Source organism: Schistocerca serialis, chromosome 7 (genome assembly GCF_023864345.2).
Source record: "Schistocerca serialis cubense isolate TAMUIC-IGC-003099 chromosome 7, iqSchSeri2.2, whole genome shotgun sequence".
Lineage (NCBI taxonomy): Eukaryota > Metazoa > Arthropoda > Insecta > Orthoptera > Acrididae > Schistocerca > Schistocerca serialis.
In genome coordinates, this window is record NC_064644.1 from 521,657,317 (window position 1) to 521,674,174 (window position 16,858).

A 16,858-nucleotide genomic window follows, 5' to 3' on the forward strand; every position below is an offset into this window, starting at 1 on the left:
GATCAGGCGAAGGAGGGGGGGGGGAGGGGGGGGGGGGCGCAAGTGGAGGATCTTTAAGAAGCCACAAGAGTTGACCTTTCCATATAGAAGTTTTGTGTTAGCCGTGTGGTTGTAACAGAGCTTAGCGACATCACCCGAAATATGGTGACACCATTACATCACTGTAGAGAAATATTAACAAGAAACTCCTCAATATTTGGACATCTGTACACTCATTCCCCATTTGATACATTACATTGTCTTTCATCTCTGTTCAATGTTGAGCATGTAATTATGATATAACCTCCTTGTATCAGTTAGATGTCTACTGATGTGGCTACCAGGAAATAAACAGCTATAAGCAGCCCACAAAATTGAACCGTTTGTCCTCACAAGGTTGAACAGAATGTTTTTTTTCTATGTACAGATTTTTGTCAATGGGTTACTAATATTTTATAATGTTGTGGTCGACATCTGTTCCACAACTGCTTCTCTCTCAGTTAACTTAATCCTTCCCTCTCAAAAACCAAATTGCCATTTGACAGATGCATACTTTAAATTTGTGTTACTTAAGAAAGGAACACGACAAACAAAGAGTTACAAGACACAAAAAACTAAAGAAAAACTGATTTGTACCTACAAATAGATGTTGTAATGCCACAGGATGCCTTTTCCTTGCAGAGATCAACCACTTTCAGCAGTTAACTTAGGAGACTTCATAAGCAATCTAAGCAATACAGCTTTGCTCAGCTGAGCTTATGTCTTGCCTGTGATACTTCCACGTGCAGCATAATGTCGTGCACATGCTTTGAATCTGTTTCATGTCCTATGGGACCTACCTGTGAATTCGTCTTCCCATTCTAAACCAGGATTTAGATTGTACTCGTCTTGAAAGGATGAAAAAGAAAAATCATATCAATACCACTGTAACATGAAGTGTTAAAATTTAATTTAGTAGGACACAATGCATTTGTTTTTGTAAAAAAGCCACTCATGACTATCTATACCACATGCTGTCAAACTGCATGAAATCATGCTTTCCCATTAGTATTACTGGAACAAAAGTGATTAAGTAATTGCAGTGCTAAGTCATCCACATATTCCCATAAACAGAAAAGCAATCTATGGGGTGTAACGTCTAGCCCTCTTTCCAAAGGTGGTTTTCTTCCTGTCTTACACCATTCTACAAAAGCTGCATTATCACTTCTTCCATCAAAGTTACCACAAAAATACGATGCAAATGGAACAATTGCAATAAAATCTTTTTACAGCTCCATAACAGTGGTATCAGGAAGATGTAATTATTTCTCTGACATTCATAATGAAAAAAAAGGGCAAGTGAAATATACAATGCTTCATAAGAGGAAAAGAAATTTGCAGGAATGAATGCCAGCAGACAAAAATTTGAATGACAGGTACCTTTAAATCCGGCACGAATAACATGCAGACTGACTGTTTAAGTGAGTGTACAACTCAATGCTTGTTACAAATGTGGGAAGAACACAAGTAAGGCATCCAATCAGTGAAAAGATTTTAGAATTTAGCAGGTAATGTGCCAAGCACCTCATATTGTCAGCATCCAAACTAGTTTCTCTGTTAAATGAGTCAAAACTAATACCTCTACTCCTATTCTCACTGTTTTCTATATTTTATACTCTTAAATTAATGTGATAGTTCACACTATGCTAATTCACTTGACAGTAATTCTTAATATGTAATAGAAAATGAATATTTAGCAAGCTGACTATACAAATAACTGTGCAATTTTTTAGTACATTCTTAGAAAAATTTAACGCAAAGATGTATTCAACTTTCTTTTATAACCACTTGCAGTTCAGAAGAGAATTTGTTTTATATATATTAATGGTTTTTGTCTTAATATGTAAAATTCTAAGCAAACAATAAGAAAAGGTATAACTGGATAAGATTTGAGTGACCAATAGGCAAATAAAAGCCTGGTGTTTATTCAAGGTAAAATATTAAACCCATGTTCTCCATCACAGAGTGCATGCATTCTTCATGGAGGATATGGAGGATGTGTGTGAAAGCTGAGTTACAACAATGATCTTAATTTTATACGCTTGTATACTATTTTTTGAATGGTTGTCTGATCTTGTACAACTATAAATTTACAAATTACTTTCTTATCAGGTTCTGACATGACTGTTTCTCACTTAGATCTCATAGTTCTGTCACTGCACATAACTGTAAATTTGGACAAAGAGAGATTTAGAAATAAGAATAACATTAGAGTAGCCTTTTTTAAAATGTGTGTAACAGTATAGTAAATCAGTGCTGTAATATCTGCATCCATACATACGAAATGGAATAACCCAAATTTAAATTGGTGAAAAATTTGGAATGAACGGTATTATGTATCTGAGGACAAAGTATTCTTTCTAAGAAAAAGAATAAGCACAGAGTAGAAGTCAGCCATGTAGGTAAGGAAGATAACTTGCTATACTTTTATTTTAGTCTCTCTCTCTCTCACTGTGTGTGTGTGTGTGTGTGTGTGTGTGTGTGTGTGTGTGTGTGTGTGTATGTGGGCGCGCGCGCAAGGAGCACTTTTCTCCTATGTACATAAACAGGGCAATGTTCATGGTCTGTTTATCACAATTACACACTCTCATATGTACATTAATTTCTGCACTAACAATTCCATATATCTACTCGTTTCCAAGTAATTCTTAGATATATTGATAAAAACTTGTTCTCAAAAATGATAAAGTATTTCATTACATCTGATGAAGAAATCCATATTATTTGCAGAATCTCTGAAAATAATGTAGTGTTCTTCTATGATTAGGTATTTTGATTTATTAAGTATGCACTAGTAAACTCCAGATTCTTTAAAGAATCAAACTCCAAAGTACAGAACAGCTTCAGACATCTGATTACTTTGCAAATGAGATAATGTCTTAAATTTTTGACATTACACATCTAACAAGGAGAGAGCCACAGCAATGGGATTGACTTTTTGAAACCGCCTATACTGTGACGTAGGTTAATATCCCAGCTATTACACCCTCCAGCCATTCACCATGGTAGGCCCTCAATTGTGTTACTGACAAGAAAAATTCAGATTTTTGCATGACACTCAATACCATTAATATACTACAATCATGTTGACTGGGTGCATGGTGTAATCGACAGGGTAAGACATTGATTTGGAGAAAGCCTATGTTCAAGTCTGGTCAGGTACTTCAATTATTATTATTATTTTTTTAATTTTTACTGAAATTAGTTTGATCATTATTGACTGCTTTAAATGTAATTTTATATTTCTATTCCTTTGTCACATCATTTCAGCTTCTTCATTTGCTCTCATTTTTCTTCCTGCCATTCCTTTTCCACTTGAAATCTTTGGTCACATGGTCTTAATCAATTTTATGTATTAATTTCAATTTAATTTATTTCATCATCCCATTTTTTTTGTTCATGTTACTGCAGTCATTATTTCTATTACTCATTTTTCTTGATTTTCGTTTTACTTACAATCCCTTCTTCCTCTTTAATCGTCATCTGTGTTATTTTGTCTATAGTGCAATAGGAATTTAGGCTATGTTTTAAATGTTTGTAGGACGATTACCATCCACAAAAAAAATTGTACATCTTGTAATGAAAAATACATTTTTTACACCATTGCACTGTCACTATAAATAGACTATTTCTTCGTTTGTTTTTAAACTGATAGATCTTCATTTTCAAATATTTAAATATAGTTAAGTTCATATTCATAAAAGTTCCCCGTGGAAAAAGAACGATATAAAGAAAAATTAGAACAAATGTTAAAATCCATATGATGATTAAAATGTGACAAAGGAAGAGAGATGAAAAGTTACTTTAAAACCAAGAAAATGAATAAAAATAATGATTAAAGTCATTTTGATATAGATTTAAAAATAAAAATAGGGTACTTGATGAGATTCAAACCACAATCCTCAGCATGCAAAGGCCTTATCTTAACAATTACACCATGCCAGAAGACTACAGAAATCTTCTCTTTTAACACTATTGAGTGTCCCATCCTCTTTGCAAGTGAGGAAAAGTTCAGAAAAGGTATGAAATTATGTTTGATGTTCATTGGAAGTCAGCCAGTGTTTTCATCACCGAACACTGGATAAGTATAGTTTGGGTAATTTGCACTCCTTTTAAACAAAAGTTGTTTTTTCACACATTTCAATGTTTATGGCATATCTCTAGAACTGTGTGTCATACAATGATAGAATTTCGCAAGTACATTTGGTGGTATGTGTAGACGCTGTCTGCAAAATGTGCTACAAAAGATTTAATAATAATGTACTAAATGAAAATGTCATGCCAGATGGTGAAGTTTTCTTTGCAAGAACAGCAAAAATGTAGTAAGTGATAAACTTTTTTTCTTTCGTTTTGTGAGTCCATTGTGTGTGTGTGTGTGTGTGTGTGTGTGTGTGTGTGTGTGTGTGTGTGTGAGAGAGAGAGAGAGAGAGAGAGAGAGAGAGAGAGAGAGAGAGAGAGAAAGTTCAATAAAGGTATGAAGTTATATTTAAAGTCTGTTGCTAGTTGCTAAGTGCTCACATTATTGAATACTACACAAATATAGTCCTGGTAAGTGGCGCACCGTTATGCTGCCTCAAGCCATACACAGTTTCTCACTGTAATACTAGTCTTACTGTGATGAACTTTTACATAAGATGATAGTGCTTAGATCATGACAGCATTTAAAATGTTTAGATTTGGGCTATAATTATAACAAATAATGGAAACAAAATTTTTATTGCCAATGAAAGCTGAGAGATGGGCAACCTGCAACTGGGACCGCGCACCCCACGAGCTGCGTTAGCCGTTTTATAAGGTAGCACATCTCAACAACTTAGTCAGAAACATGTAGGTGTACTCATTTGTTGGAGACACAACACAAACAGTGCATATACAACAGCAATAAAGATGTCTCCATGTGATGCTTTGGTAAGCTTCAGTATCACTCATTTTTATTTACCAACTTTGAACATTCTGCACAACAAGACATCCTCAGATATCTTGGTGCAACAGAATGGGATTTACAGTTACTTCATGTGGTGGAGAGCTGTTTGCCAAATAGATAAAAATAATTTTGCAATTCCTTCATATCTGTTCCCATCTGTGATGGATTTGTGAATGATGTAGGTCAATGAAAAACACCTTGAGAATTATCCCCTGGAATGTCAGTGTTTGCACTAAACGTATGACAATTCTGATATGAGGAGGAAGACTGGAGATGCCAGGCACATATTTGGACTCCATCAGGTCTAAATCAAATTTTAGTGCAAGACCAAAGGATGCCTGTTTTTCCTCAATCATTATGTATGCATAACACTGCCAACAAAAATAGGCAATAATGTCTCTAGGGAGCTCATAATTTTTGTAGAAGGTACCCACATGCAGGAAAAGGAGCAGCACTGAATGCAGTGGCAGCAGGAGGTGGGCAAAACACAGTCGGCAGCCAAGCAGACATAGTTGGTGTCCATCAGAGCCCAAAAAGAATATGGTACTGAGGTAAGAAAAATTATTAGGGGCCTGCTACACTGGTACGTTGGAGGTACAAGAACCGAAGAGAAAAAAGTCAACAGACATGTCTTATCACACAGCTACCCACAGATACACTACGCACAGAATTAAAGAAATGAATTGTATCATAATCTACGAATAATACATATCAGAACAAAAGCGTATCATAACTGTATCATTATATGTCTTACTGATGATGCCTTAAAGTGAAAAAAGGCGAAAAACATCTCCAAGAATAAAATACAGTGCAGCAAGAGAAGATGTTTTTTTATTTACAAAACAAATAAAGAATAATTTTTGCGAAACCCCATAACTGCTTCCCACTGCGTTATGCGAGTGCAAAATTTCCTCCAAAGGTCCTGCAACCTTCCTCTGTGATGGTGGCAAAATCATGGCATCTTGTGATGTCACCCTTGGGCTCAGTGATGCTTCAAACAGCAAGGTGTAGACACGAGGGGAGAAAAAAGGCCACAGATCATAAGTTCATGTGAGCTATAAGATTGGTTGTTGTTGTCACATTGGCACCACAATTCTGCCCAATGCCATGGATCATGTGTCACACGATGAGAGGGTCACCACAACTCCTTTTATGCACAATTCAGCCATTCTCTTGCTATCTCAGTGTTGGAGGTGAGAACCATGAAACCACCATTGAAATCTTATGGTTTTGTTATGGGTGGCTGAGGAAAACATTTCAGACATATCACTGCTCACTGCTCAGACGTGACCTGAAAAGGCCTCAGGATGTGGTATAATAGGTGCCAATGAAACCATCCCTTGCCCTGGAGCATTGATTCCCACAAATTTCACAGTCAAAAACGACAGTTTTCAGTGCAATGAGCAACAGGGATATGTCCTTGACATCCTCTCACACTACTTACACCCTCAGATGATTAGACCTTTCTCTAAGAAAATTGTGGGGCTGCATACCCATTGAACATGATCACATCCACAATTTTCAATCTCAAGTACACGCTGCAACCACTAGGGACTTTCAAAACCATTTGTCAAAATTTGAAAGTGATCCAAAGTAGTAAAGGGTACTTGTGCTTTTTCAGCCATCCATTTTTTGCCCTCCTGTAGTGTGATCACATGGGTGTACAATAATTACATGCATGTCAATAAAAGGACAAAGGGTTCCTTTAAGAACTGCCAGTTTGTTCCGGAGCCACCCATGCAATTTTATTGAGTGCGTTAAAAATGTAGCTGTCAAAAACTGACAACATTTCAGCCTGCCGACTGTTCTAGTGCCGTAAGTAGGCAAGCTGCACTCAAGAGTGCTCAAGGGGTTGCTTAACCCTCATGCAATACAGCTGCCACCAGGCTGAATTGGTGTCAAGGTTTCCGACAGCTACATTTGTAATGTGCTCAAGGAAGTTCTGTGGGTGGTACCAGGGGTGATGCCAAATTGAGTGGTCTTAGGTGGACCCCCTGTCATTTTATTGATGCACATGTTAATGTTGCACACCCATGCGATCATGCTACACGAGGACAGAAAGATGGGTTGAAAAAGCAAAAGTGCCCTTTACTGCTTCAGATCACGTTTCAAATTTTGTTGAATGGTTTAAACAGTCCCTAGTGATTCCAACCTACACATGAGAGCAAAAAATTGTAGTGCTGCAGTCCCAAGTGCTACAATCACATTATATGGGGATGCAACCCCACAATATCCTCAGAGAAAGGTTTAAATGACCGAGGGTGTCAGCAGTGTCAAATGATATCAAGAACATCTGCCTGTTGCTCATTGCATAGTGAACTGTTATTTTTGAGAGCAAAATGTGTGGGAATGAATGTCCCACGGAATGGGAGGTTTCAGCGATGCCCTTTATGACACCCCGAGGCCTTTTCATTTCAATTCCACGCGAACCATCACAGAGACATCAAAAGAAGGGGTGAAATGGGGGTAAGAGGGGCTGTGATGACTTTCCCTTCGCGTGACACATCCACAGTAGCATTGGGCAGAAATGAGGTGCAATTTGGTGTCAATACATCATTAACCCACCTTACACCTCATGTGAACTTCTGAGCTCTGGCATTTTCTCCGCATGTGTTAACACCATGCTGTTTAAAGCATCACTGAGCCCAGAGGCTCTGCAACATTACAGAGTAAGATTGTTGGCACCTTTGAGCCAAAATTCAACTTGTGTGTTGCAACGGAAGATTATTACGGGGTTTCACAAAAATGAACCTTCAATCCTTTTGCACAGTGTAGCAATACTTAATAGGAAATGACAGTTATTAAAGCACAATTAAATACTATGTGTTACAGTACTGACATTGCAGGAAAATGATGCTTTTAGTGAAGCAAAGCACTAATGTTGGCGAGATGTAGATGGTACATTGAGGATCCACTAGTACCATATATTAAACCATATTATCCAGATTACACTTATGTCACAAGTACTGCAGATTACATTCCATGATGAGCTTTAATGAATAAAATTAGTCACTATAACATCAAGGAATTTCCATCACCAGACAAAGCTGTTTCCCACCATTGCAAAGCACTTTTACAAATATAGTGTCAATTACAAAAATATGCATGAAGGCAACAATCTTATTTAATAATGAGGGGAAGTAAAAAGAGGACACACACTGTCAGTGGAAAGAATGAATAGTTAGCAATTGAGATATTTGAGTCAACAAGTTATCTAATGTTTGAATTCTCTTCATAGCGAAGACATCAATGCACCCTTGAAGAATGGTTGTCTACAGGGGCAACTGCTCTGAAACTAGACTTAGACTGGTTTGAATCCTGCAGTGGACAGAATTTTCATCATCAGTATTTGATCAGCAAGGGGAGGAGAGATGGTGGCCTACAGCTTGTGCCTAATCATAAGACTGTATGCAAATGACCTGGATTATTCGCCACATCTCTCCTGTCTCTCATGCACATATCATAGTTGTTAATGGTGGTTTGTCTGTTGGGTGAGGATACGCTGAGTGCACTTTGAGGAGTATGTTATATAGAGCTGATTCCCTCCCAATCATTCATAATGCAAACATTAAACCACAAAACTACAATATGAATTAGGACAGACTGCTATGCACCAAACAGAGGAGTCATATTTAAAAGTAGAATATTAGGATCTCCTAAACTATCAGATGAAGTCCTCCTCCATATGTAGAAACACACACACACACACACACACACACACACACACACACACACACACACACACACATGTGCGACTACTGTTGTCTCTGGACACTGAGGCCTGACTGCATGCCTACACCACTCCTGAACCCCCACAACCAACCCCTGGCCACTATCACTGCTCACTGCAGTCAGGCTGTAGCGCCTGTAGGTAACTGTGTGTGTGTGTGTGTGTGTGTGTGTGTGTGTGTGTGTGTGTATGCGCGCACGCACTTCCATATTTGATGGAGGACTCCGATTATAATATTTAACAGTCTTCTTTCAATTTGCTCATTTGCTGCTCAACACCACCTCTAGCTAGAGAGTAGCAATCTATTCTACTGTTATCCCATCTCGGATTTTCCACAGGAAAAACAAATCTGAAGCACATCCCAGTGATTGACAGTCACTGAAAATGGACCTTGGGATGCAAGTGCCATGTTACTAAGAAGCCTGGCCAAAAATCTACATGATAGTAATCACAATGTTCAAGTCCCAAAGAAACTAAAAAATTAGCTGGTGCAAAAGGAATTATACAGTGTTAAAGAATACCTATTAAATTAATTTTGTACATATTTCTTCATAAGCAATGATGTCGGTGTAATCAAAATGGTTGATACTTAGGAAATAAGTTATACTGGTAGTTTTTGACATGGTCTATATTACACATACACTTGCTATACACAATATAATTCTGCAGAATCGAAAATTCAGTTCATTGTTCAAACATAGAAAATTTAATTATTCCTTGTAGAAGAAACAGATCACAGAGAAAATTTTTCAAAAAACTCTCAGAATTTCTTTTGGTAAAGGTGGGTTGTACAAGAGACTCAATTTTATATATATATATTTTTTCATATTGTAAACAAGATCTCTTGTTAAGTACTAAGTGAGCTTGACACTACAGATCCACTACTTAATAAACACTATCAGGAAGTGACACTAAGAAAAGAAACTTCCAAATGAGAAGTTCAAGATGTTACTGTAATACTTTTGCATTTACACCATTAACTATGTAGATAAAAATGTGTTTCATATTTCAAAAATAAATATGGTTCTGCTAATAATGATCAAAGAAGTAATGCTGAGTACATCCTGAGAAAAGAAATGAAAAGCCACCTTCACTATGAGCTGATGGCTGTGGCATGTAAAAACTAGTTGGCTCACTAAATGAATACTGACATCAGTTTAAATTTTTAGACTGTATACCAGTATGCTGAATGAATTATATTACCTAGTCACATTAATTATGAACAAGTGGTAAACTCATATGTATCTTTTTACTGTAACTGCCTTATAGAGCTTGAGGTTAAGTGGTATAAGAACAGGAAAAAATCTTTACCAATAGGTTAGGTTCAGAGCATTGAAGCTTAATTTTCATGACTAAACACCTGTTATAACTGAGTTTTTGATTATGTAAAAAATATAGAGGAGGTTGACGAAAGAAACTTTTCACCATTCTGTAGTTGATAAAGCCAACTGTTTCAATTATGTGCCAACTATGTAACCAAAGAAAATATTGTGACAGTCTTAAAAAGAAAGTATGAAAGAATTTCAAATGGGAAATTGTAAAACTATGTATCTTAAGAAAAATTCAAATTCTGATTATTTTGTTATATCTTTGATACAACATTGTTCAAGGAAAAAAAAAAAAAAAAAAAAAAATCACATTTTTGGGATTACTGTGCAGTTTTATTAGAGCTTTAACCAATGCAGTTAGGTACAAATATATTACATAACCACTTCTAACATTACAGATCTAGCATTGGGTATAATGACAACAAATGTAGATATGCTGTAGCAGTAGCTATTTTCATGAGAAGCCAAAAATGTTTTGGTAGAAGCTCACTGAGTTACAGGAAAGTACGTACAGAGAAGACGGAGAGAACGCAGGTAGACAGGTGGGCAACGATGATGGGGAGACCCTCCACAGTCAGCTTGCAAGAAAATTGTTGTATCAATCAAAAGGAACATAGGACATCAGACTAAGCCATCATTAAAAAACAAAATATGCCTGGAAATTAAAGCAAAGACACTAATGTGTGTAGGCTTAGCAGAATGCAAACAATGTAATACTGGAGATATACTCTGCAAACACTTGCATCATTTCTGGTGCTAAAGGGAGTAGGAATCAAGTAACAGTGGCTCATTGCAACTGTTATTATATTCATAGTTGGTGGAGGTTATGCAGAGAGCAATGGATAAATAACAGTGAACATATCGGAAATTCTGATTTCTCAATTGAACAATTTTTACTTGGTGTGCAAGACAGGGAATTCAACTACAAACTACAACAGAGAGAACACCTGGTAAGGGTAAGTTAAAGCATCGACTTTTGTATTATATGCTTGGAGCAAAATATCTGAATACTTACAGGTATTGCCTCTGAGATCTGTTCAGTGTAATGAATCCATTGCTAGGGACCTTTTCTTTGTGTAAGGGCAGTGGTACTCGCATTTATAATCTGTACTATTCTACTTTTTCACATGACAGTAAAAACTGAAAATTTACACTACTAATCTATTTATTTACTTCTGGCTTTAACGTAATTTTAAATGAAAGGAATCAGTTACTGGGACCGCTTATAGTAGATGTGAAACTGAATTTCCTTATGATATCATGTATGACTGCCTGTTAAGAACCTGAGACAGTATATAAAATCCAACTTAGAAGCCACTTTCCCCACCACCACCACCACCACCACCACCTCTTTCTTCTCCTCTAGGAAATCTGATATTGGCTAGTTTTTACACAATCATGTAAACAGAAGAACGAAAAGTGTTTCTGAATTCCCCAGACAGAAACCATTCCTGCAACCACAAATCACCAGCTTCTCTCATCAATCAAACATAGTTTTTAAAATTTCAAGATGATGTTTGTTACTGGCATTTGCCGATTTACATTCAGATACAAATAAACATTTTTTCCATAGCTTTCTACTCTTATGGTGTGACAGTGCAGACAGGTGTGAGGTGGAGACTGGGTGATGGGGGACATTAGACACAGCACCAACTTGAAGTGTATTAATTCTCTATGAACAAACTCATTTAGAGTGATTAACGGACACATTATATTTAGTCTTATACTTTGAGGTATGCTGGAGACATTTTAATTCTGTCTGCAACAGAAGATGGCTTTGAAGGGCCACTGGATGGAATTGATAGTGCCTTGAAAGGTGACTATAAGATGAAAATAAAAAACGTAAAACATGGAAAAAGGAATGTAGTTGGGTCAAATAGAGAGACACTGAAGGATTCTTATGAGGAAATGACACACCAAAGGTTGTGACAAGTTCAGCTATTTGGGCAGCAAAATAACGAATGATGGACGAGGTGGAGAGGATATAAACTGCAGACTGGATAGTACGAAAAACATTTCTGAAAAAGAGGAATCTACTATCATATAACATAAATTTAAGTGTTGGGAAGTTTTTCCTGAAGGTATTTGTCTTGAATGTAGCCTTTTAGGGATGTGAAATGTTGTTGATAAGCAGTTCAGACAAGAAGAGAATAGAAGATTCTGAAATGTGCTACACAAGGATACTGACAATTAAGTGAGTAAACTGATTATCTAATGAGAAGGTACTGGATCAAACTGGTGAAAAGAGAAATTTATGGCCCAAGTTGATTAAAAGAAGGGATCAGTCGACAGAACACATTCTTAAGCATCAAGGAATTGTCAATTTGACTAAGGAAAGAAGTGATTGAGGGCAGGATGAAGATTATGGAGGGAGATTATAGTTTGAATGCAGTAAGCAGGTTCGAATGGATGCAGATTGAGAGATCAAGAGACATCTACAGGATGGACTAGCATGGAGCGCTGCATCAAACCAGTGTGCACACTGGAAAGAGCAACAACTAAGTTTAGTGTATGACTCAATACAGAAGGACAGTCAATGTTATTAGGGTGCAAATTGATAGAGTCAATCCTGACAAATCAAGAGTAAGAAAATGATCAGCTGTGACAGTATATCATTTAATATATAAACATCATACAATATTCATCTGTTGATGTGTTTATACAGAGTATTTAGGTAAAACAGAATACTCAGGAAAGAAGTATTGTCACACAAGTAACAGTAATCAGAACTCAGTGTGAATATTAGAAGAGGATTCATGGTTTAGTTTATGATGACATTTTGACGAGTAATTCATCCAATATGGGGAACAGAAATTACATTCAGTGTAGCCACAGAAATTTCAATCACGTATGTGGTCAGTAAAAAGTGCAAGTTACAAATTAAAATGAAAATTTTCAGATTTCTCTTTGAATAACTGAAATATAGCTGTTAGACAAAATCAAACAATGGAAAGTCCAGGATGAAGTAAAAACAATGTTACGAAAAGTATAGATTGCTACTCACCACATAGAGGGCACAATGAGTCGCAGACAGGCTGCGGCTGCAGCAGCAGGGACTGTGCTCATGTGAGTGTGCTTTCTACTTCACAAGAAAGCCTCTCAGCCAAAAGCTAAAATGTATAGCAGTCTTTTTGTTGTGCCTGTCTGCAACTCAACATCTCCTCCATAGGGTGAGCAGCACTCTCTCCTTTTCATAACATTGTTGAAAAATCAGTGATGACACTACCCAGAACATATTTAAGTGAGCCCAATGTAATGTATTGCTGGAGATTTCTCCCTTAGGAAAGGTCAGCATAACTTACTAAACTGCACTTACAGAAAGATCTTAACATAAAAATGATAATGTTGACAACCTAATCCCAGACAGATAATTAAGTTTAGTGGTGGGAAATTTTACAACAGGACACAAAAATATTAAATAAATTTTTTAAACCTGTAACCAGGAATACATATGTACACATTTCACATCTGCAACAATATGGGGTACAACTGGAGAAATGTACAATGAAAACTGAAATGACAGTATGGCTCTGTCGGAGAGACCCCATCTGGGGTTGTTCGGCCACCTGGTGCATGCCTTTCGATACAATATCACTTTGGCGACAATGAAGACGAGATAAAATGATTGGGAAACAGTCACGCAGTCCACGAGTGTAGAAAATCTCTGACCCTACTGGGAATCGAACATGGGGCCCTGTAATTCAGAGGCAGTGATGCCAATCACTAGACCACAAGCTACGATACCCAGAATTTGCTAACATATTCCGCATCAGATGTTAACTTCGTTTTTCATCACTTTTGGGAATTTTATGCAATAAACTACTGCTGTTCCTTAAGGGTGCAGCCTTTTTATGTAGTTGCAGGGGCAAAAATCTGGATGAATAATTGATCTGGCCTTGAAATGTTAGCCAACATGGCCTTGCTGCACTGGTACTGTAAATGACTGAAAGCAAGGGGAATCTAAACACATTATTTATTATTATATAATATACACAATATTATTTACTATTATATAACCCAGGATGTGAAATCCTACTATATGGCTTAATAATAATTGCATACCCCAGGGCAGCAACTAGTCAGGAAGATGATGTCATCAGAAAAAGAAAACTAGTGACAGTGTTGCAGAGTGGAATGTTGGATACTTTAGTAAGTTAGGTAAGTTAGAGAATTTAAAAGTGGCAATGGATACAATTACTGAAGTGTGGCGGCAGGAAAAAGAAGATCTCTGGTCTTTCTTTGTACAACACAAGTGTTATAAATACAAAATCAAACAGCATTAATACAGAAGTAGGTCTAATAAAAAGAAAAGAGAAATGTGGAGAAATTATTATGAACAGCATGTTCAACACATTGTCATCACCTAGATAGGTATGAAATCAACACTGAACATGATATTTAAAGCTTATGTGCCAACTTTATCTACAGGTGAGGATAAAAAAATTTAAGGGATTTGGAAATTTGTTTTGGGGAACTGAAACTGAAAAGTGGGAATGGAAAGAAAAATGGGAGAAAATATTTGGGGGAAGGGAATGAAAGGAGAAACTGTCTGGTGCAACTCTGGGACTGTATACATGGAAGAGTCTAAGAGACACCAGAATGTTTCAGATAGATTGTAAATGGTAAGACATAGGTTTCAAAACCAAATTTTAAACTGTAAAGTATTTCCAAGGGCCAATAATCAACTGATCTTAATTTTTTGGTTATGAACTACAGATTAAAACTGAAGAAACTGCAGAAATGTAGGAAATCAAGATTAGGCCTGGATAAACTGGAAGACCCAGGAGTTGCTGTTACTTTCCTTTGAAACATTGGGCAACATTTGAATTAAACAGGGAAAAAGAATACAATAGAAGATGAATGGGTAGTTTTGAAGGATGAAATAGAAAAGAGAGCAAGGGTGAACAAGGCAAAAAGATGAAGTCTAGTAGACATTCTTCGATAACAACTGAGACACTGGATTTAACTGAAAAGATGTGAGAATAGAAAAATGCGGCAAATGAAGCAGACAAAAAACAGATGTCTAAAAATTATACAGACAGAGAGTGCAAAATTTGTCACCTTAAAAAGTTTAAGCAATTAAGATACACAAAATCTGTTTTGAAATGTTACCCACTTTGGCTCGAGGACAAATGCTACACTGTAGAAGCATGCATGACTATGGGAAAGATAGATGCCACTTGTATGACAATCTGAGGCCTTTGGATAAGAGAGAAACAACTGTATGGGTATCAAGAGCTCAGATGTGAACACAGTACTAAGTAAACAAGGGAAAGCCCAAAGGGCTATACAAAGTAAATGAACTTCAAGTCAATATTATACGAAAACAAAGGAAAGTAGATCACAAAATGGGAGGTATGATACTGTATGAAGAATTTGACAGACTGCTGAAACACCGAAGTTGAGACAAGGTGTCTGGAGCAGATGACATACCCTCACATTTATTTAGTTAGTTGGGAAAGCCAGCCACTGCAAAACTGTTTCATCTGGTGCACAACAAGATGGTGCCGGGTGTAGAGGGCAGAGTCGCATCACTCCTGAAAAAGAATAAAATAAACAGTGCATCATGTAAGAAGTACCAAAAATGTCTAGTTAAGGGAATTCTGTGTGTTAAATGCAACTTCTGGTCACATGAACAATGCACCAAAGTATGTTTAAAATTCATTAGCGAAGATTTTAGTGGTCATTTTCTGACTGCTTAGAACAAGAAAATGCTTGTATTGCATCAGAAGTGAAGCCGAAACACTAAATTATAAAAGTGCTATTAAGAGAAATAGCCGTCTTGAAAAGTGAGATACAATTATTAAGCATCAAGCAAACTGTAGTTGTGTGAAAATACCAATTGTTGCAGACAATAAACAAGAAAATGAGTAAAACATTAATAATGGACAAGGACGCAAAAATCAGTGGAGTGATGCAATGTCTCATTCCTCAAGAGAATGAGTAGCAGTTTTGGAACAAACTGAAGACTGTAAATCAATGAACAGATATAAATGGAAAAAAGTGGCATAAAACAAGAGAATAAATAATCAGTGCAGTAGTGAAGAAAATACTGTCAAAGACGAGTGTTCATTATCGGCAACAGTAGCTGAAAAACAATGAAGAACCAAATGCAAAAATTTACATATATCCAGGAATCAAGTCCCAATAACTGAGTAAATATCTCAGTAACATATTATGGTCAGAAGAAATGTCAAATGACGAATCCAACAGGAATTACAAAGCTGTATTCCTACACATAGGGGCAAATTCTCTTTGAGGCAGCAGCAAGGAAGAAATCATAGGTGAAACAAGAAACAAGATCTGAATGGCAAGACACAAGGTATCCCTCAAGGTTATATCCTAGGACTCATTTTGTTTCAATTTTACATCAAGGACATATCAATCATCTTAAATACCCCCATCCATTTTATTTGCAGATGACAAATCTGTATTAATTGAAGAGCATGGTTTTGTCTCACTGGTTTAACCCTGAGTATCCAAAAAACCCATGTGATCCAGGTCAGAACAAAACAGTCAACATATCAGGGAATTAAAATAAAAAATCTAGAAGTAGTGGATTCTGTGAAATTTTTTGGATCAAACCTACACAAGAATTTAAATTGGAACAAACATATGGAATACCTAGTAAACAAATTCTAGTTTTGTATTTGAAACGCAAATACTGGCAAATGCCACTGACATGGACACAAGGAAATTTGCATTCCATAGTTACTTCCAGTCAGTTATATGGTACTGTCTTTTTTTTTGGGGGGTGGGGGGGGGGTGGGGGGGGGGGGTTTCAAGCAACTCAATATTATTAGAACGTGCTGTGCATCCAATGTCGTCATGCTATCAATTATTTAAAAACCTGAAATT

General features: G+C 36.7%; 1 protein-coding gene across 15 annotated transcripts in view; it reads right to left on the bottom strand.

Moving 5' to 3' along the window:
- Window positions 1-16,858, bottom strand: part of LOC126412831 (cytoplasmic dynein 1 intermediate chain-like) — a 190,330-nt gene that overhangs the window by 54,197 nt on the left and 119,275 nt on the right. For 6 of the 15 annotated variants that reach the window (XM_050082673.1, XM_050082671.1, XM_050082669.1 and 3 more), the window contains one exon: window positions 819-866. The exons of 7 other annotated variants lie outside the window; for them this stretch is intronic. In XM_050082673.1, the coding sequence (XP_049938630.1) occupies window positions 819-866 (48 nt within the window). Of the gene's footprint in view, window positions 1-818; window positions 867-10,512; window positions 10,579-16,858 lie in introns of all 15 variants that reach the window. 2 more of the 15 variants (XM_050082662.1, XM_050082661.1) reach the window with 1 other exon arrangement.